The sequence below is a fragment of the Aedes aegypti genome, chromosome 2 (genome assembly GCF_002204515.2).
Source record: "Aedes aegypti strain LVP_AGWG chromosome 2, AaegL5.0 Primary Assembly, whole genome shotgun sequence".
NCBI lineage: Eukaryota > Metazoa > Arthropoda > Insecta > Diptera > Culicidae > Aedes > Aedes aegypti.
Window position 1 is genome coordinate 160,316,301 of NC_035108.1, and position 22,932 is coordinate 160,339,232.

General features: G+C 38.9%; 1 protein-coding gene across 6 annotated transcripts in view; it reads left to right on the forward strand.

Annotated features, from left to right (window-relative positions):
* Positions 1-22,932, forward strand: part of LOC5576958 (GATOR complex protein DEPDC5) — a 53,686-nt gene that overhangs the window by 25,549 nt on the left and 5,205 nt on the right. For 3 of the 6 annotated variants that reach the window (XM_021842963.1, XM_021842964.1, XM_021842968.1), the window contains 5 exons: positions 9,899-10,116; positions 10,178-10,392; positions 10,458-10,632; positions 14,350-14,556; positions 14,906-14,974. In XM_021842963.1, coding sequence (XP_021698655.1) covers positions 9,899-10,116; positions 10,178-10,392; positions 10,458-10,632; positions 14,350-14,556; positions 14,906-14,974 — 884 coding nt within the window. Of the gene's footprint in view, positions 1-9,898; positions 10,117-10,177; positions 10,393-10,457; positions 10,633-14,349; positions 14,557-14,905; positions 14,975-15,354; positions 15,423-22,932 lie in introns of all 6 variants that reach the window. The other 3 variants (XM_021842965.1, XM_021842967.1, XM_021842966.1) reach the window with 3 other exon arrangements.

Here is a 22,932-nt window from a genome sequence, read left to right on the forward strand (position 1 = left end):
TGAAAACGGAGACTGCACAAGCCCTTCAAAGTTTGTATGAGAACAACCATGGGATATTTGCAAGCAAATCATTCAATCGGCCATACAAACATGTGCTTTTAGGAATGGTAATAACTAATGAGGTGATACTGTTGGAATCATTCAGCAGTTACAACTTTGCCTTGGGCTCCATAATAAAGTGTCAATAAAATCTTAAAAGGCGTGGAAGACTTTGTTTCTCGTTTTTGATCATATCTTTTAACTCAATAGACCAATTCTCAAAATTTTAACGGTTTTGTGAAGAGGATTCATGTGCATTCACAAGGATTTGGATACCGGTGGCCAATCCGGATACATGGCCGGAAATGTAGTGTACACCTCGTACTCCACGAGATGTATTTCGAATATATTTATGTATTTATGAATATAATATGTATCAAGTCTAGCGATCGCATGTGGACACTTTTTGAACCACAATAAACACTTGACCATTTGACATGTTCAAATATAGGAGGCCGGAACTTTCATACAAATTTTTATTCTCAATGCCGGAGCCATTGAACAAAACCTAAAATGGTATCCATACGACCAGGATAATTTAAATTTGCTTACAACTTTGCTGAAACAGTGGGTTTCTTAAGGTGAAGATAAATCGAAGCCAAACCTTAATTTCTCAAGAGCACGAATCTGGAGAACCGAACATCCGTTTGAGCTGAAAACTTAATCGATTGGTCACCACCAGCGAGTAACTAATCGATCGATCCGTGCTCCAGATCCGTGCTCTTGAAAATTTGAGGTTTGGCTTCGATTCATCTTCACCTTAAGTTTTGAATAATGATAATTTTCTAATGGTAAAACTTGGCCTTTTTAAATAAAAAATGGGGTTCTTAAACTAGACGTAAAATGGTCACAAGTATTCAATATGACCCGACTGTCTTCCAATGGTCATCTTGTGTCGAGTACCGTGCAAGCACCATATTCTGAACGGTTAAGAAATTCCAATTTGAATAACTTAAATTATTAAGGATTTCAACAGCTGGGATATTGGTTTGTCTTGCCATTGCATTTGTCCAATATCTAAATAAACGTATAGATTAAAAAAAAAGTCCATCCATTATCAATTATTTAAAAAATCATATGTTAGTCTGACGCATGCATGTTCCTAATTATGGACGCCATATACATCCATGGTTCTAATTATGAACACACATTGTTCCTTATTATGGACAGCAAACGAACTTTACGTATAATATTTGTTGAAAAACAACATAACCATGTATTTTAGTTTCGAAACATTACAATGAATCATGTTTGGAACTGACAGTTTACTATTTTGAATGTAAAAACGATGAATGTTCAACATTAGGAACGGACCGTTCAGAATATGGCGCTGTCTATAATATGGTACTGGCACGGTAAATCTGGTTTCTATGGAAAACAAAATTAAATTTGGGTCGGTTCTACAAAATCGCATAATGAGAGTTCTGGCCTCCGATATCTGAACATGTCAAATGGTCAAATGATTATTGTGATACAAATATGACCCACATGGGATTACTAGACTTAATACATACTATATTCATACACGTTGACATAAATACATTCGAAATATATTGAAATTTTACTCTTAGAATAGGAGGTTTACACTACATTTCCGGCCGTGTGTCCGCATTGGCCAACGGTATCCAAATCCTTGTGGATGCATATGAAGGTGCAACTAATCCCCTTTACAAAACCGTTAAAGTTTTGAGAATTGGTCTATTGAGTCAAAAGATATGATTAAGAACGTGGGACAAATTCGTCCACGCCTTTTAAGGGTTAATCAACTTTGCCAAAGAGAATATTCAAATCTGACGTCTCAGTAATTAGTTATTGATTTAGGTATATCTAATCAAAAATTCTTCAACAGTGCTCCTTTATCATCAGAACAGGCAACATTGCTGCATATTTAAAGGGCTTGTGCAGTCTTAGTTTTCATTCAAATGAGCTCACATTTTGGGAGGATAATCAGAATTTGATCTAGAATCGAATGAGTGGTGTTGAGAAAAATGATTTTTTGGACCACCATACTGCCGTGAATCGCAAATCAGTCCCATCTGCATTTTCGTCAAAATTCAATTGAAATTAGTTTTCAACATCTCTTCCCATGCTTTTTCAGCTGCACTAATGAAATAATATGACTTGTTCGGAAGAAAATAGGAAAAAAAACGTAAAGTCAATTTGTCTCATAATGAAAAGTAACCGCATATCAGTCCCACTACAGACTTTCGCACCGCGGAACACTAAAATGTAACTTGTTTTTTTGAACATCTTTATATTTTTCTCGAAAGGATATCGTAGTGAAAAGCAAGTTGTGAAAGTTTCATTAACATTGAAACATGTTCAAATCCTCTGGAATTTTTTGAATATTCGTATGGAAAACGAGTTTGAAAACTTCACAGCCCATTTTCTCAATGCCTACTTTTTACAGATGGGACAGACTTGCGATTCACGGTAGCATAGTACCCATGCCGGTTGTAGGACAAAAAGTCGAATGACAAGAGATCGAAGGACAAAAAGTCGAATGGACAAAAGGTTAAATGGAAAAAAGGTCGAATGGACAAAACGTCGAATGGACAAAACGCCGAATGGACAAAAGGTCGAATAGACAAAAGGTCAAATGGACAAAATGTCGAATGGACGAAAGGTCCAAATTGTACCGTTGAAAAGATTATCGTACACTCAGTTGCTAACATGTTGACAACAAGTTTTTCCTTCTTTTAAATGATAGCTGTTCTTTAGAACTACCGTTTGAAGCAATAATTTGTATTAAGGCATATTATTTTCGAAACGAAACATTTATTTTCTGAACGTCGGTTGTTATTATTTCGAAACTTCAAAACATAGAGTAATTATTATTAGCTTTTTGTTTGATACATTTTCAAAAGGAATTATGTGGTTTTATACTGTTGTAGACACTTTTATCGACGATTATTCCTTTTTTTAAACTTCGGCTGTTCTCCATAGATGTCACATTTACATCTTACCTGTTATTACTTTTTTTCAATTTAAATGTCTCTAATAAATACCGGCTGTTCTTCATGCTTCACAGTGTTTATGGGCGTTTCAATTGCATTTTTAACAAAGGATTTTCCTTCTTCGGAAGTTTTTCTGCTTGTAGGGCTATGCATTAGAGTTTTATCTGACTGTTGGTATGTACTGATTTCAATTAGCATCAGGGACTAATAATAATCATTTTTTTTCTGGAATTACGTCCCAACTAGGTTAGGGTCTGGCTCTCAGTTGCTCAAGCATTTACTGAGTGCTTTCTGATAATTTGATTATTCTTGCATTTGTGCATCAATGCATCATGCTTTTTATTAGGAGATGATCTGCAACCCGAACAGTGAGAAGATAATTCAAGGAATGCGGGTTTGATGTCGCACCAATCTACCCAAGCTCTGAATTAAGATTTACAGAAAACACATACATTACTCTTGAACTCCGACTCATTTCTTTTTTGAACCACCTGATGGTATTACTTCAAGGAGATGCTATTGCATATAGCACTTTAACACATGAAGCACAAAAAACCTAGGCAAACTGCTTCTCCAAGCCGCCGTGAACATTGTTACAGGGAACCAGCCTCGGCAGAACGAACCATCTAACGAGTGGTATCCTGCTCGATGCACTTAGAGTTACATAATTCTCAGGAGAACATAAATTACCTAACGAGTCTCCAACCAAGTTGGAGTATCCAAGTTGTAAAACAAGTGCTTAGTAACGAAGAGTCTCTAATACTATATTTTTGCAATTTTTCATCGTAATAGGCTGTTTTCCATCACGCCAATCTGTCATGAAACGGCCTACATTCCTGCACTGAAGTATGCAGTACGGGAATAGTCATTACGCAACTGAAAACAGTGCTGTAATGATTCATTACGCAACGCTTTCTCATTACGCAACTGTTTTGATTTACGCAATGCATCATTACACAATTTTTCAGAAATTGTAAAATAGTGGTGAATGCATTTCTATATAATTTCTGATACCCTCATGTGGTCTTCTACGAAATTGCAAAACATGAACACTAAGCTCTTACGGTGAATTTCACCGTAATCTCAACAGCTGAACAGTTCGGTGAAATAAAACACCGTAATTCCGTCGAAATTTGACGGATTCCGGTGATTTTTCACCGAATACTGTAAAAATTTACCGTACTCCGTTAATTTATTTCACCGAACTGTTCAGTTGTTGAAATTTTACAGGAATCCGTAAAATAATTTAAGTGTGTGTTGTACGTAACTCGTTGCAGAACTCGATTTATACAGCACTCGTTGCAATTATCCTACTTGGCAAGCCTCGTAGGAAAAAAATACGACTCGTGCTGTAAAAATAATCATTCTGCAACTTGTTCCGTAAACTACTATTACCTCATTATGCAGTCTATATGGTTTACATGATACGGTTGAAGACGCGCTATTCGGGAGTTACAATTTCGATTCTCGATTTAAAATTTTGTCTTCACTTCAATCAGAGGCGTCCCGTGAGGAATTTGATTACCTGTACACTGACTCGCACAAACCGTTTATTTTGAATTATGAATACGAATTTTTCAATTGATTTTGTAAAATGTATTTCAGCTTAAAATGTAATTTCTTATTATTAACACTTTAAAATGTAATTTCCAATACTGTATGCAATCTTGAAGTGTCTGGAAGCTATTATATTTGTTGCTCATTGGACGTATTTTTTGTTTGTTTTCTGCGTTTCAATCACTAGTTGTATGTTTTAACAATTTCGGATGATTCCTTATACAATATTTAGGGACAAGGAAAATTCTAAACATTTCGCTGATACCAAGGCGATGCAAGAAAAAAATTGCGTATTAATCGCGGTACCATAGTTTGATCATATTTGACATAAAAATGTATATTTACAGTAAAAATGAACTTTATATGCGTAAATTTCAAGCATTTTTCGTATTTTGTGAATTGAGATAATAAGTTTAATATATCATATTATCAATGCAAAATTTAAAGCAAAAAGAAAGACGTTTAACTTGAAACTAAACGATTAGCACATTTTTTTTATATGAAACTCGGCTTACAAATAAATAAACCATTCTTATGAGCAAAAATCTGAACTTTTCTGAGATTATCATATAAACATTCAGAATTCAACTATTTACGCGTCATTTTCCAAGTTTCGCGATGAAGGATAAATTCCGTGGATTTCGTGGCTTTCGCGAAATTCCGAATCTCCATTATTCCTAACGTTGTTATTCTATATAATAATACTTATTATTAAAAGCTTGTTAATTGTATCACGATATCTTAGCTTTTTGACGATGTCCAGCGCTGGTACATCTCCTTGTATACTTTTGTTGATACATCAAAGCTTTTAAGTGAAATGATGACTGACTGTTGAACGCTGAAACCCACTTTACGCCCACCGCAATTTATCAGTTGTCGGTCTGTTGAGCGAGAAAAGCTATATTCTCACATAGTTTATAAATCAATTCAAAGCCACATGAATTTGGTGTATATAATAAGATAAAACATAATCAATCTGGCCAATATGTTTATAACATCTAGTTTTGATTTCAATCAATATTGCGCCTAGTATCGCGCGACACCTGGAAGCTCCATGCAACATACATACACAAAAAGCATGTATGGCGTTGACGCTTTCTCTTCCAACAGCAGACGTCGTGACGCCAGTTGCGCGCGCTTTCTCAATTCTTGCAAACCAATGCGAGCGTCATGGGCAATTTCTCTCTCGGGTGCACAAATTGGAGTGAACCAGATTTTACCTATACAACGCCACTGTTGCTCTAGAAATGCCAATACAAATACACATTGCTGCTGTGTCCATACAAGCTATTTTCGTGCACAAGAAAGAGTGCACGGCTGAAATGAACATTCTCTGCAATACGATGGAGACGCATGGCAGTTTGTCTTATTCGCTTTGCTGTTTTCTCTTGCTGGTTGTTCAAGACCATGGGAGGGAGAATCAAACGGTTTGTTCACTGAGGGCGATGCACCAATTGAAGGTGAAGAAATCAAACAACATTTTCAAGCAACTATACATTATGAATGTTGGAAGTATTGAGAATTATAATACATAGGGAAAGTGTACCAGTTATAGCCATAGTGGTTCCCTATTTGGCCATACGAAAAATTTTGATAACTTTTATATTTTAAATATTTTTGAATGTTTTAACATCAAGATATATCTTAAATCTAACTACTACAACACACAAAAGTTTCCAAAATTTGAAGACATTAAAGTTATCACGTATGGTGAAATAGGGAACCACTATGTCCATAACTGGTACACTTACCCTATATTTCATTTGTTAGTTTGAAATCTTTGACTGTGCAGTGCACCAAGTGCACCTTAGGACGAGACGCCACTGACTTCAATTATTGCGCTGGCTTTCAATAGCGCATGCGAAGGAGCGCATGAAACGCATTTAGAAATATCTCAAGAAAAACGAGGAACATCAACAAAGGGTCTCAAAATGTACAGTGCACGGGTGAGCCTGAAAGGAATGTGGCTCTTGCACATAAGGCTACAGCACGTACACAGTAACTCTGGATGCACTACGTACGACCTGAAAAGTCTAACAAAATTTCACCCCAAATCCCAGACAACCAGAAATCGCATGAAAGTTCATGTTACAACTCGTTTATTCATACTAATTACATCAAACTCGCAAAACAGCATTGATAAACTCGTCAGATTGATGAGCTTCCTCGCATAAAACACTTCTTTTCTGAGTTCATTTGTACATTTTGTTTCGTCCCGTACACTCGTACAAAGTAAGTCGAATCAATCCGTAGCAGCTGTCAAATCGAGATTTGTTATCATAAGTTAAGTCGCATAAGATCACAGGTTAGATCGGTGGAATATTTATACCACAGACAAACAGACGTAACACTGCCGAAATTTCCATCGACCACTAATTTAACGATCATTTTAAATTCGCTATGTTACAAATCTCACAACCAGAGGCACGTACATCGTTTTTGTTCGCGTTTGACGTTTCACACTACCGCCATCTGCCGGTCTTGTTGCACGAAACACCTTTTCGTGCAACATTCTCACCAGATGATAATAGTGTAACTGGGCGATGGATTTTGAAAAAAATTGTTCTAAGTGTTACGTCTGTTTGTCTGTGTTTATTCACTCGCATTGTATATTATTCATCACATAATATATGCACGCATATCGCCTCCACTTTTGTACGTAGAAGGCCTTTTCGCGACATATTATAAGTGAAATGTTGCACATACAAAGCCTCCAGGTGATTTCGTTGTACGTACATTTTGGTTGTCTGGGATAGATCGTTGACCAGCTGAAATTGAACCTCCCTCAGCACGGTCTTTCTGAAAATATACGCGTTTTCGTCACGTCTATTTTAGCTGTAGCGCTTGTGCTTGGTTTAGTGACAACTTGTTTTTTTATCTACAGAGTATAGTCTTTTGTTCTTCTGAAATTTTTGTCCATTCGACCTTTTTTGCCATTCGACCTTTTGTCATACGACCTTTTGTCATTCGACCTTTTGTCATAGATTCACCCATGCCACATCAAATTCTGAATTTATGTACAAAAACAAGTAATATGTTTGAGAATAAATCATTTTGGTAAAACTTTAGAGGTTTATCAAATCAATATTAAGATTTTTTGGACCTTTCCACCGAAATACCTTCTTGACACTTACTTGACGCTAGGACTAGATTTTTTTTAACACACATTCCCGCTTCAGTCCACTTTTTGGATGTCATTTCGGTCCAATATTAAATGTTCCAAATTTGAGCTTGATCGGTGAAAACATATTTTAGCGCCAGTCGTTCAAAGTTTGTGTGGAAAAACACACTTTTTCAATGTATCGTAAATCGCCAGAGATCTCTATAAATTATCTGAACGCATATCTCGATAGGTACTTCTAAGATGAAGAACATTGCGGAAGACTGCAAACCAATTTGAAGCTTGTAATTATTGATCGAGTTGGCTATCAAATGGGACTACTGTTTTTGTTTTGTAAGGAATTTTGACGTAACGCTTTATTACAAATAGAACATTTAATTCTCACAAAGATGTGTTAAAACTACTCAAACAAATTTGTGTGAATTCAACACAAACTTTAAATTCAAAACAAACAACATAATAAAAGTATTAAAACGTGTAATACAACCTAACATAACGAAATGATACAAAGAAAAAAACTGGACTAAATATTCAGCTACGTAATTGTACAAAAAGTACCCGAGATGAGTCTTGAAGGAACAGACGATGATTTGGTTAAGGAAAAATTGAATTGAGTTTTTTTTTTCGATTATTTCCGTCATTTCGGATATGGTTACTTTCGAGCTGATGCGAAATGCATTCTTATATGTAGGTAAAGATTTTTGCAAAATTAGACTCACAACAATAAATTTTTGCCAAAAAGATATGTTCATCATTTATATTTTTTAAATATCATGTTGCTAAAAAAACCGAAATTGTAGCACTCACAAAGATGTGTTAAAACTACTCAAACAAATTTGTGTGAATTCAACACAAACTTTAAATTCAAAACAAACAACATAATAAAAGTATTAAAACGTGTAATACAACCTAACATAACGAAATGATACAAAGAAAAAAACTGGACTAAATATTCAGCTACGTAATTGTACAAAAAGTACCCGAGATGAGTCTTGAAGGAACAGACGATGATTTGGTTAAGGAAAAATTGAATTGAGTTTTTTTTTCGATTATTTCCGTCATTTCGGATATGGTTACTTTCGAGCTGATGCGAAATGCATTCTTATATGTAGGTAAAGATTTTTGCAAAATTAGACTCACAACAATAAATTTTTGCCAAAAAGATATGTTCATCATTTATATTTTTTAAATATCATGTTGCTAAAAAAAACCGAAATTGTAGCACTCACAAAGATGTGTTAAAACTACTCAAACAAATTTGTGTGAATTCAACACAAACTTTAAATTCAAAACAAACAACATAATAAAAGTATTAAAACGTGTAATACAACCTAACATAACGAAATGATACAAAGAAAAAAACTGGACTAAATATTCAGCTACGTAATTGTACAAAAAGTACCCGAGATGAGTCTTGAAGGAACAGACGATGATTTGGTTAAGGAAAAATTGAATTGAGTTTTTTTTTCGATTATTTCCGTCATTTCGGATATGGTTACTTTCGAGCTGATGCGAAATGCATTCTTATATGTAGGTAAAGATTTTTGCAAAATTAGACTCACAACAATAAATTTTTGCCAAAAAGATATGTTCATCATTTATATTTTTTAAATATCATGTTGCTAAAAAAACCGAAATTGTAGCACTTTTTTTATCAAAAATATTAATCTCAAGCTTCGAAATTATCATTCCTGGGTTCGTTCATATCATTAGACACATTATCCACACACCATGCACCACATCATAAAAATACTATTGAAGATTGTAGTGTATGCGAAATATGCATGGTTGAATAAAAGCAATTTGTACTGACATTTTCTCGTTTATTATTTCATGTATCAACCTAACATTGTTAACATTCTTTATAGTTCGATAACTATCGTGTCTAATTCTATTGTTTTTTGTTGCCAAGTGACTAATATTTTGAAAGCAATGTCTTTTAAACTTTCTGGGCATTAATGATGTTTACTAAAAATAACAGAAATATTTTGTAGAATCTAACTAATAGCGTAGACCCTTTACTAGTATTATGGATTACATGTATTGCATGTTAGTATGTACTACCAACATGTAAATCAGTTTCGTACAATGATTGCATTCTCATAACAGTGTTTTTAAGGGTATAATGTTTGTACTGTTTGGTATTTCAACATAACACCTACAACCGACCTTAATTATAACTGTTTTCATTTCATTTCGTGCTATGGTTGCTATTTGAAAATAGGCGTCGATTGGAAATCGTTAACTATTCCGGCATGCTTACCCATAACAACCGATTATTTTCCGGACAAACGTTCGCTCCATAATGATTACGTTGTTTCGGATTATACGCTTCTGCCGGATGATGTAAATGCTGAATTTGCTCAGAACCGTGCAATCTATAAGAAACCGTTATCGACCGAAGAAGTTTTTAGGGAATTGGTATCGCAACGGCTAGCGCAGGTATAGTCATTTAGATGAAAATCAACACCATTTTATCGCAATTATTTTAATTGATGTTAAGGGCTTCCAACTGATTGTGCTGCCGGAGAAAACGTCGACAAATCCTCAGCAAGCCCCTTGCTGTGGCGGTCAACTGCAAGCATCTTTCCAGTCGAGTGTGCTACGGATTCGTCCTCCACAGGAGCCTTCGCAAGAGTATCTGTTGTCGATTGGTAGAATTTTCCACAAAATATCACTGAGTGGATCGGTTATAACCGTTACTAGATATCGGCCTAGGTATGTGTTACGTAACCTGATGTAAAATCAAGAACATTTTAACTACGCATTTGTGTCATTTACAGGCATCCTTACCCACCGATCAATGTCGACTATCGATATCGCTTCCACGCTCCACAACATGATACCTACGAGGTGTCTGGAGTTAACTTCACTACTGAAAAGCTGGAAAATTTCAATTGGAACTATATGGATCAGTACATTTGCACGCGTGGTGATACAGACTTCCAGTTAATTGAGGTATGAATTTTAAGATTAGTCTAGTTTTTTTTTATTTATAGTAGGGTACAAAAAAGCTTCAAAAGCCAGGCCTGTTGTGTGTTGGCACGGTGTGGGACTCACGTTAGGCGTGCTTAACCACTAAAAAACTTTCCCTACTGCTCCTGTGCCTCGATCCCCCCCGGAACTACATCAGGCAACTTCATCGGGGGAGGGCTGTGCTCATGCACTTCTTCAATCTCAGCCTCTAACTGTTCTGCTAGTTCGCTGTTGGAGCGTTTTGCCCAATTGGCGGTTGAACATCTCGCCGGACTTTGGACAGCTTTCTGTACGACGACGCATACTTCCCTTGGGCTGGCCTCGCGTCAGAGCTCTGTTGATCTTCTACTGGACGCTCATGTGCACTTCGTTGCTCTACGACGACTCGTTCTCCGCTGATGCTGTTCGAGCTCTCCTTGTTGACCAGTTGGATGCCGAGGTCGGTCCAGCGATTCCGGTTCACTGGCGCCCAGACGACCCAAAACTGGTTTGTGACGATCGATACTACTCGGCTTAGTCCCCGACGGTGGAGCTAGCCTACTCCGGCTACGCGCTTCTTCATGATTCGATACTGGCCGGTGGAGTGCCGAAGTCGGTCCAGCGATTCCGGTTGGAGGATGGCTTCCGGTGCACTGGCGCTCCGACGACTCAAGCCGGTGATACGCTACGGACTACTCAGAGTAGTCCCCGACGGTGGATCTATCCTACTCCGACGAAGATTTCCCCGGCGGCGGAAGATCTCCCGAACCGATGCTATCCGGGCAGATGCCGAGGTCGGTCCTGCGATTCCGGTGGAGGGAAGCTTCCGGTTCACAGGCGCCCCGACGATCATTTGCCGGTGCAACAACGCGATCTACTCAACTAGTCCCCGGCGGTGGACTTAGCCTACTCCGAAGCTGGCCGGGCAGATGCCGAGGTCGGTCCTGCGATTCCGGTGGAGGGATACTTCCGGTTCACAGGCGCCCCGACGACCATTTGCCGGTGCTATTTCGCGAATTACTCAGCTGGACCCCGGCGGTGGACTCAGCCTACTCCGACTCGACGTTGGTTGGCCAAGTGCCAGGGTTGGTTCTGCAATTCCGGTTGGAGGATGGCTTCCGGTTTGCAGGCGCCCCGACGACTATTAACCGATACTACGCTACGACCGCTCTACTTGGTCTAGTCCCCGACGGAGGATCTAGCCTACTCCGATCGCGACCCGGAGCTCTCTGGTCTTCACGCCATCTCCTTTGCAGCAACGATATAATCGCCGTTATTCCCCTGTTCACCGCATTTCAGGTGCTTTCATGCTGGCACATGTTCTGCACGATGTTGTCCGGATTTAGGACGTTTGCGGTTTCTGGCATCATCTCGCTTCGTATATCCGTGAATCGAGGGCAGTCGAATATAACGTGCTCCGGTGTCTCCTCGATATTTGGACAGGCCGGACAATGTGGAGATTCTGCGTGTCCGACTCTGTGCAGATATTTCCGGAAGCATGCATGGCCTGACAGAAACTGGGTCAGGAAGAAGTTAACTTCTCCATGTTTTCTAGTCGTCCACACCGACACGTTAGGAATGAGCCTGTTGGTCCACCTTCCTTTCTCCGAGTTATCCCACTCCTGCTGCCACCTGGCCATTGTGTCCAACCTAATGGTATTCCTCACATTCCTGGTGTCCCTTTGCTGGTAACATGCGATGTCCTCAGCCAGAGTGATGCAGATGGGGATCATTCCGGCGATAACGCACACTGCCTCCGATGATATAGTGCGGTAGGCACTCGCAACCCGTATAGCCATGAGCCGGAACGTACCTGCCAGCTTATCTAGATTACGTTTGGTTCCCAACGCTGCAGCCCAAGCCGGGACTCCATACCTCAGTATAGATGATGATACGGTCGCTAGAAGACGCCTCGTGCTGCTTCTTGGTCCTCCAATGTTGGGTATGATCCTGACTACGGTGTTAGCCGCTTTCGCTGCCTTTTCGCAGGCATAGTCTACGTGGCTGTTGAAGTTTAGCCTGTCGTCGACCATTACTCCGAGATGCTTTAGAGAGCGCTTCGATGGGATTGCGTGCCCTCCGACGTTGATTTCCATCTGCTGTACCGCCTTGCAGTTGCTGACCAGCACCACCTCCGTTTTATGATAAGCCAACTGCAGCTTGACTCCAGTCATCCACGATTCGATGGTGTCTAGCGATTCCGCCGTCAGCATCTCCACTTCCTCCGCAGTCTCACCAGTTATCGCAAGAACGACGTCATCTGCGAACCCGACGATCTCGACTCCATTCGGCAGTGACAAGGTTAGCACTCCATCGTACATCATGTTCCACAATGTTGGACCAGGTATGGATCCTTGTGGAACTCCCGCCGTGACTTCAATTGACATCCGTCCCTGGTTTGTGCCGTAGACCAGTACCCGGTTCTGAAAGTAACTTTGCAGAACTTTACACAGGTATCCTGGAACCCGCATTCTGTGTAGGGCTGCGGCGATAGTCTCCCAACTGGCACTGTTGAACGCGTTCTTGGCGTCTATTGTTACCACTGCGCAGTATCGATTGCCTCTCCTCTTCTGCTTGGACGCTTTCTCCGCGCACGCGATGACTGCCCGAATAGCATCCACCGTCGAAGTCTTTTTACGGAATCCGAACTGCCTTTTCGACAATCCGTTCTCGCCTTCCGTGTAGATCGTCAGCCTGCCGAGGATGACCTTCTCCAAAAGTTTGCCAAGAGTATTTAGCAAGCATATTGGTCTATATGAAACAGGATCTCCTGGCGGTTTTCCCGGTTTTGGCAGTAACACCAGCTTCTGTACCTTCCATCTGTCTGGGAAGCAGCCTTCCACTAGACACTTCTGCAACGCTGTCCTGAATATGTCTGGGAACGCCAAGATTGCTGCCCTTAGCGCAACATTAGGGATACCACCTGGTCCGGGAGCTTTGTTCAGCTTCAATCCTTTCGCAACCGTTATCAGCTCGGCGTTAGACACATGTATACCGGCATTTTCCTCATCTACGTCAGCGTACGGTGTGTGCGGCCACGCTGTTGGAGCATACGTAGGAAAGAGACCGTTCACTATCGCCTTCAGTTTGTCGGGACACATTTCAGCTGGGGTAACTGGGCCCTTGATCTTCGCCATCACTACTCGATAGGCGTTGCCCCAGGGATTTGCGTCAGCTTCCCGGCACAACTCCTTGTAGCAGTTCGTTTTACTCGTCAATATTTCCCGTTTGAACGCGGCTCTGGCCAGTCGGTAGGTCACTTTACGCTCTTCCATGCTGGCTTCGGATCTAGCTCTCTGCACGCGTCTTCTGGCTCTTAAGCAGGCTGCGCGAAGGGTGCTGAGTCTGTCGTTCCACCGTATGCAGGACGCCGTTGATTCCTTGGCTCCAATTTTCTCGGCATAGTTGCGTCACACGCTCTCGCCAGCGCTTCTGTCAGCTCTCCTGCATCCATGTTTGGAGCATCGCTTACTGCTCGGAGTGCTTCGACGAAAAGATCCTTATCGAAATGCTTCGTCTTCCACCTTCGTTCTCCATTCCTCCTCTGACATACTGCAGAACTTCTCTGGCCAACCAGATTAGTCTAGTGTAGCGCTGTAAGTGCGTGTAGCATACAACTTGCTGCCCAGTAAAAGCTTATACATTAAATGATTAAGCAAATTAGTAAAAAAATCTTTAGAAATTATAAGTCTAATGGTTGTTGTTTTTTTATCTTTACAGAGTATGAAATATTGGCGATACCGAATGTACCTCCTGCCCAAAGAGGATCCAGCCATGAAGAAAATTCTGGAGGGGACAGCTAAACGGTGTGACATCTACACTGAAAATAAACCCATTCCGTCGGACAAACACATCTGCAACGAGTTCATCAAGTTTGTGGAGTTACATTTGAACAAAATCAAAAAGATTTCCTGCAAAAAACCGAGGGTAAGAATTCATAATCCCATTGCAACGCTCTGCTTCCACAGAAATTAGCAGGTTTGATGCAAAACGAGCTACATTACAGGACGATCCAAACACTCCAAATTTACTGTTTGTGAACTAATGAGTTACGGTAACACAAGTTATTTGCAGCAAATTTCAGCAACCTACACCAAACGTTCCGTAGATACAGTGTTAATTTTGTGTGCAATTTAGATGTCTTTTCTATTATCTTGAAACTATTCTAATCAAAACTGCAACTCTCCTTTCCCCATACAGCTCACCGTACACTCAAATAGTTTATTTCAGATACTATACAAACATATCCGCAAAATGCACATAAAATTTCTTTCAGGGCCCGCCATCCCACCTGACCAAAAGACGACACAGCACCAGCATAATCTCCCGACCACCACCTAATCAGGTGTGCAAACCGTAAAATTTCATCATTATATCCTGCCTGCTTTCGTTGATACCTCTTTTGCTTCCCTTTGTTTCATATAATTTCCTCCGCTTTTAAGTTTCTTCCTTTCAACCTCAGGCTCTACTTCTAAGCTTCTATAGTTATTGCTTTTATTGTTTTTTTTTTCGTAATATTGGTGAAGGTTTTCGTTTTATACGATTACACCACGGTTCAATTCCCCGTTTTGTTATTTTTTTTTCTTAAGGTGAAAGGATCCTCACATAAATATTGTTAAACCACCGCCATTTTATTTATTTTTTCACTTTGCACCTTCATTAAGATCAGATGTGTAGACAATACGATAACGTTTTGATTTGATTTGATATGATATTTTACTGCAGGTTTCGCAGAACCAGCCGTATCGGGAACGAGTCGGCAGCAATCGGCTTCCGGAGAAACCTCGATTAAGGTTCTTATGATAATTTTATGACTATGTTCTTTGGTTGTGGCTGAGAAGCTTTCTGTGCTTGCTTTTATTGGCTTGGATTTTGGTTTTATTTGCATTTGTGCATTCAATTTTTGTTTAGTATTTAATCTATAAGATAATTGTGTTTGAATTTTACAGATGTCGATGTAGGTAATTATATTTTTTAGACTAAGATACACTCAATTGAGCAAAAATATAGAAGATGTTAATTTTTAGTTTTGTATGGTTGAATGTAGGGATGGATTAAGCTTTGAGGGGTTTTCTGGCCGACTATTATATGAGGGCGGCTTACAGAAACGTGATTCAAATGGTGATAAGCAAAAACAAACATAAAGAAACGCCAGGGTGCTCAAGTCTTATGCAGTCCCCTGACGCTCAGACGGTTTGACCAACATTGACTGCGCCCCCAAAATTGTCAAACCGATTTGTGTTGCGGCAACCGTTTGAGCGATTGTCAAAGTTATTCAAGGCAGCACTATATTTCTTTGCATGTTTTAAATGACCTCGGCAAGTCTATTGAACGAGCCTATGGACTTATCAACCGGTGTACTAAATTCACTCGGTTCAAGAAATTTGACACTAGAGCGGGTCCAGATCACGTGGTGATCATACGGGAGCGTGCCCCGCTCAAGTGTCACAATTATCAGACGGAGTTAATTTAGTACACCGGTGGATTAGACCATATGCATGCTATACTGCCCATAACTGCATATTTGTAACATTCGACAAAAGTAGGCATTGAGTAAATGGAATGCCAAGCAAACATTTTATGGCAGTATGGGAGGAAACTGAAATTTCTAAAAATTATCAGGAACTCCAAAGTGCTTATTTGAGGCTGATATTTTGTACAACTTATATCGCATACTAGGTGAATAGTTAAAAAATTAATTCTGATAGAAATTTCATTGTTGTTACATTACAAGGCTCATGTACAATCTCAATGTGACTGTTATGCGGTTACAATTACCAATGTGACAAAACAACTTGGTATTTTTTTTCGAATTTTCTAGAACAATCTCACAGTTTTTAGTAAGTTGATCGAAAGTATTTATCATTTGATGACTCTCCATGGTATTAACTCCAATGTGTCAAAAATGTCGAATGTGACTGTTATGCAGTTATGGGCAGTATACACTGTAAACTCGCCATTACCCTTTAAGGAGTAAAAAATGCCCATTTTTTCCTGACATATGTAGCTGTCAAAATAATGGGTAATTCAAAATTTCCAATAAAGGGTAATATGTGCCCATTTACAAGTATACTGGGGTTACCCTTTAATGGGTGAAAATTGTCTTACGCACGATTTTTGATAATACTGGCGTCTGTGTGACCTGCAGCAGTCTGTTTATGTCGTTTATGTGGATAGATGGTGCGAAACATTAAAAACTAGTAAGTACTATCAATTGATGTTCTTAATGAGTTATACTCAAGCGTAACAATGTGGTGTGTTTGTAGGCTGTATATACTCAACTTAAAAAAAACGTCCGGACGCCTGATTCCCGAACAACTCGAGTAAAGGATGAAACTACTGCGCCATGATGCTCCAGGGAGAAACGTTGTCCATTGGGATCCAGCCAATGGCGTTATCTTTCGCCCGCCCCGAGATGACGTGTTTGTTTCGAGTATCATTATTTTCATTGATGAATAAAGTTAAATTAAGCGTCAATCAATCGATCTTTTATTCCGTTACCATATGTTGAATATTATTTTGGAATTTAATTCAGAAATCGCATAAAAAATAGAGTATTTTTTACCCTGTTTTGAAAATGATTTATTTGAGAAAGTGGGTAAAATTTACACGTTGGTTTGACGTACAAGCCGTTTACTCTTTAATGGGTACGGGCCCTTTACTCTTTTTATGAGTTAAACTAGTTTCTCTCAAAGAGGGTACTTTTTTACCCTTTAAAGGGTACTTTGACCTTACAGTGTAGAACGTTTGAGTTTTACTGTGCGCCCTATTTTCTTTTCTTCGGTTCATACACGGAGCCGCAAATCAACCCAACTTTGACTTTTTTTGACGCAATTCGGCTCTTCCGTGGGATAACCCATATTTGGGTTAACTGATATATACCTATCATTAGGTTGTTTTCATTTCACAGTGGCAAAAAACAACTCAGTGCAAAAAAAATCTACCCAGCGTTAGCTTTCGAAGTCTCCGTGATAAGTTAAAACAACTTAACGTTAGGTAAACTCGAAAGAACCCAAATTAGGCTTATTCCATTGAACTTCGACGCTGGGTCGGTGCGTCTCTCTCTGTTTTTGACAACATTGCTGTTGCGAGAGAGGCAAAATAACCCAACCGTGGGTAAAAACTAAATGCAGTTTACGCAAATTTGCGTAAAAAGAACTTTTTTTTGGGTTGTCTGATTTCTCCGTGTATGTGATTGTTATTTTTTCGAATTAGGCGGCTGTGTGGGGAATATTCCTACGATTTTTGGGTAATAATCGTAGTGAGGAAGAGCAGAATTTTCAAAATTTAAGAACCGGAAGAAATGGATATTGATGAAGAATGCCACTTATAATTCGCACGAGGTATTCCGGCCAAACTTAAAAGTTATGAGGGGTCTCTGTCGGGGATTATTTTGAACAGTAATATATGAGAATGATATGATAATGGCTATGGTAATTTCTTCAAAGATTCTATGCATAATCTTTAGTGATTTCCTCTAGTTATTCTACTTTGAAGTTTTCACTAGGCATTTCACCAGAAATTTTTTCTGGGATTCTACCAGAAATGTCTACTGGAAATTTATCCACATATTCAACCAGAAATTCCTCCGGGAAAAATTCTTCAGGCATACCTTCAGGTAGCATTCTTCCAGAGATACTTTCAAGGGTTCCTCGACTGATTATTCAGGATTTCCTCAACTGATTCCTTCAAAGAGCAATCCAAAAAAATTCTCAAGTAATATCTTCAGTAATTCAGCCCCCAAGAATTCCTCCAGAGATTGCTATAAAATTTTTTTTCCAAGATTTCTTCAGGAATTCCTCTAACTCAGATACTTCTGAAGAAACTCATCGCCAGAAATTCCGCCAAGGATCTCACCAGGACTTATTTCAGAACTTACTTTTAGGATTCATCCTTAAATTCCACCGGGAGTTGCTTCAGAAATTCCAAAAGAAATTTATTCAGCAATTATTTCTTGTACTTTTCCTACAGAGTCCTCCAGGGATTTATCCAAAACCTTCCCAAGAGGTTTCTTCAGTGATTCATTCAATGCTTCCTTCAAGAATTTCACCAATAAATCCTCCAAACATTTATTTAGGAACTCTTCCAGCGAAACTTCAGGAATTTCTAAATAGATTCTATAAGGATTCTTTTCCTCCGATTCCACCAGGAATTCCTCTAGAAATTCTTAAAGCATGAATCCCTTCCAAGAAATTAATACAAGCTTTCCATCAAAAATTCCATCAGGAATTGATCCTATCAAAAATCTTCCAGTGATTCTTCTACTGATTTCCCTAGAAATACCTCCAAAAATACTTCAGCGATTAATCCAAACATTCTTCCAGGGATAGCTTCAAGGATCCCTTCATGATTTTAGCTAGAAATTCCTTCCAAAATTCCTACAGAAATACATGCAGGAAATACTACAGTTATTCTACTCAGAATTTCTCCAAGGATTCGTCAAGGGATTCATCCATGGATTACACCAGGAAGACTTCGGCGATTCTTTAAGAAATACTGCAAAATAATTCAAAAAACTTCTTACACTGGATACTACCATGGAGTTTTTTAGAGATTTCGCTTGCAATTTTTGAGAGGTTTCCCCAGGTTATTCTCAGGATTATTCTAGTGTTTCCTTCAAAGATTCTTCCATGTAACCCTGAAGGGACCCTACAAGGCATTCGACCTGGGATTTTTAAAGGTATTACTTCAAGAATCTACCAGAAATTTCTCCGAAGATTCCTGAGTAAAATATTAAGGAATTTTCCCAGGGATTTCTCTGGGAATTTCTCCAGTGATTTCTTGAGTGATTCCATCAAGAATTTCACAATAAATTGTTCCATGGTTTTTTCCATAAATTTTCCTTAAAAACCTTCCAGGAATTCAACCTGAAGGCATTCACACACGCAGCGAACTGGCCTATCGAAATTCATACATTTTGCCTTATGAAAGATGGAACAATTATCCCAATACGAACGCTTTATGTATCTTTTTAGCAGCACTCCACACCAAGGCGGCGATAGGCGCGGGGTGTACGCACGAGCCTATCGATCGCAAGGTCCTTGGTTCGATTCCAGGTTGCCGCGAAAACTATTTTTGTTTTCAAATTTCGGTTTCATAAGGCATATTTATGAATTTCAACCCGATTCCTTGTGGCGAATTATCATAAGGGGTTCCTATGTTTATCAATAGTCCATTTGCCTGAGTGCAGAAATGCTTTGTTTAATCCTCTGAGTAAATATCAGTGGAGTCCCTGGAGGAATAATCTTTTGGAAATTTGTTGATACCTTTCTGATGAAATACCTAGAGTAGAGAAAGGAAGAATTACTAGTTCAATTCTTTGCGAAATTCCTGATCGATTCTCTCGCGGAAGTATTGGTGGTTGCTTAGAAAAATCTTGTGAACTTGTGGAATTTCTGGTTAGCTCCCTGGAGGAATTTCTGATAACCCTAAAAATTTCTAAAAAGGGAAATCCTGGTAAAACCATTGAAGTATTTTCTCGTAGAACTTCTGGAAAAACTCTAGTAGATTTTTCTGATGGAAATTCTAGCGATATTCCTGTTAAAGCCTGATTTGCTGCTGAACAGGAATCGCTAAAGAAATTTCTCGCCGATTCCTTGCAGAAATTTTCTACAGCGACTCCCGTTTGAACCGACATCTCTTTTCAACTGCGTACTGCAATCAGAAAAAAGCGCTTCCTTGATCGATTCCTTGCAGGAATTTCCCATGCATCAAGATAGGCCAAGAAATTACTTGTCAGCAGCGAATCAGGCTTAACCCTGGAAAATTACTGGTGAAATAATTAGAGAAAATACTGGTGAAGTTTCTGAAGGAATTACTGGTGCATTCTTTATAGGAAATTGTGGTCAAATCCCATAAAAAATCTCGTGACGGGATTCTTGGAGATCATCTTGGTGGAACACTTGGAGGATTTTTAAAGAATGTTTTGGAAGAACTTCTAGATGTTTTTTTTTAATTCCCGGAAAAATATTGATAGAGTTTCTGGAAGAATTTCTAGTGAAATCCCTATAAGAATTTCAGCTGAAATCCTTGAAGGTATTCCTGATGGAAATCATGGAGAATTACCTGTTTTTTTTTTCAGATGTAATCCATGGAGGAACCATGGAGGAATCCTTGGAGTAACTCCTGATGGAAGCCTTGGAAGAATTCCTGAAGATATTATTGAAGCAACTCCAGATGGAATCATAGAGAAACTCCTGATGAAGTCCCTTGAAGAGCTGCTGATGAAATCCCTATAGAAACTCCTGATGAAATCCCTGGAGGAATTTCTGATAAAATTCCAGATGGAAATCCTGATAGAATTCCTAGAGGAATTCCTTATGAAATTCTGTAAGAATTCCTCTAGGAACTCCTGATATAATCTCTGGAGGAACTCCTGATGGAATCTCTGGAGAAAGTCCAGGTGGAAACTTTTGATGGAGAACACCTGATGAAATCCTCAGAAGAACTAATAGAGGTACTCTTGATGGAATCTCTATAGGAACCTCTGATGGAATCCTTGGAGGAACTCCTGATGGAATCCTTGGAGGAATTCCTAAAGATATTCTTGAAGGAGCTCCTTTTTTATAGTAACTCCTGATGAAATCCCTGGATGAATTCTTGATAAGATTCCTGGTGGAAATCCTGATAGAATTCCTAGAAGAACTCCTTATGATATCCCTAGAATAAATCCTGATGGAATTTCTCAAGGAACTCCTGTAATCTCTGGAAGAATCTCAGGTCAATTCTCAGAAGGAACTCTTGATGGAAACCCTGGAGAAATCCCCAGAAGGACTCTGATGGAAGCCCTATAGCAACTCCTAACAGAATCCCTATAAGAACCCCTGATAGAATCCCAGGAGGAATTCCTAAAGATATTCTTGAAGGAACTCCTGATGTAATTCCTAGAAGAACAATGTTTTTGACAGTCATTTTTTTAACGAAAGAAGGTATCGTATAATGCCGTAATTCAGCTACCCTAACTCCGCGCATTTTGAAATATAGCTTATCAATTGGAAATAATTGTTAATGATAATTTTAAGTGCAATTGTGATGTATTACCATCGTATATGGATAGCGTTATGGGAATATTTTGAAATTTTCAAAAATTTTACAATTTTTGGACCAAATGCGCGGAATTTCACGATGCGCTGAATTATGACGTTTTACGGTGCCTAGTTGATTCTTATTACTGAAAAGATTGATTCAATGTCACAGGGCTGTAGCAGGTCCTTTTTCATAGACTTTATATCTATTTAAATGTAAGTCTCCATTGTACCTAAATGATCTAAAAAACCTCATTTTCTTTATTCTGCTTGCAGTGAATCTTGCTACCGACTTCTTCCAGAGATATTACGCAACTATTTTACAGGTTCTTCGGGAATTCCCTCTTAGATTCGTCGATTCAAAGCATCAGGTTTTTTCGTAGTGATTTCTGTAAAGATTTCTTAAGCAGAAATTCCAGCGGTATTTCAAGGGGTGATTAGAGGAATTTTTCCAGAATTTGCATCATTCAACACTTCAACGCTTCTAGCTCCTGTGATGTCCGTCCACAAGGAATGTTATGAAATTTTTTCCAAAGACTATCTCAGGGTTTTCTCCAAATATTTTTTTTTACTGATTCTTTCACTAATTTCTTCAGTTGTTACTATAGGAGGTTTTTAAAAAAGTCTCACAGGAGTTTCTCACAGAAATTACATAAAGATTAATTTCACAGTTTTTGAAGAAATTCGTTCAAGGAAGATCTACTAGAATTCCTACGTCAATTTCTCCAGTTTCCCTTAAGAAATCATCCACATTTTCTCCAGGAATTGCTTTAAATATGGCTCAAGGGTTTATCCGAGGAAATAAGTTTATTGCTTTTCCAGAAATTCTTCATTTTTAATAACAATTCAATCAATAATTCCGCCCTGCGATTCCTCATGAAGTTTCTCCATAATTTTATCCAGGGATTTCTTCTACATTTCATCTAAAGATTAGTCTAGCAGTTCGTCCATACAATTTCTCGAGTAATTTTCCAGATAAATACTTCATGGATTTTTCAAAAGTTCATTTAAGGTTTCACATCATCATTCCAGTAAGTACTCCGATCATTTCTTCTCATATATTTTGCCAGGGATTTCATCTGATAATTTACAAGGAATTCCTGCAGGATATAATCCAGACATTTGATTGCTTATTTGTTCAATTGCACAGCGTAACAAAAATGACATTTTTGCGTGTCTCAAGGATCAAATTATGTGTCTCTAGTAGATTTTGGGTCACTGAATCTGATGCCGTTCTCAGAAATGTTCCAGCACGTCACAATTTTTACCTACACGTCGC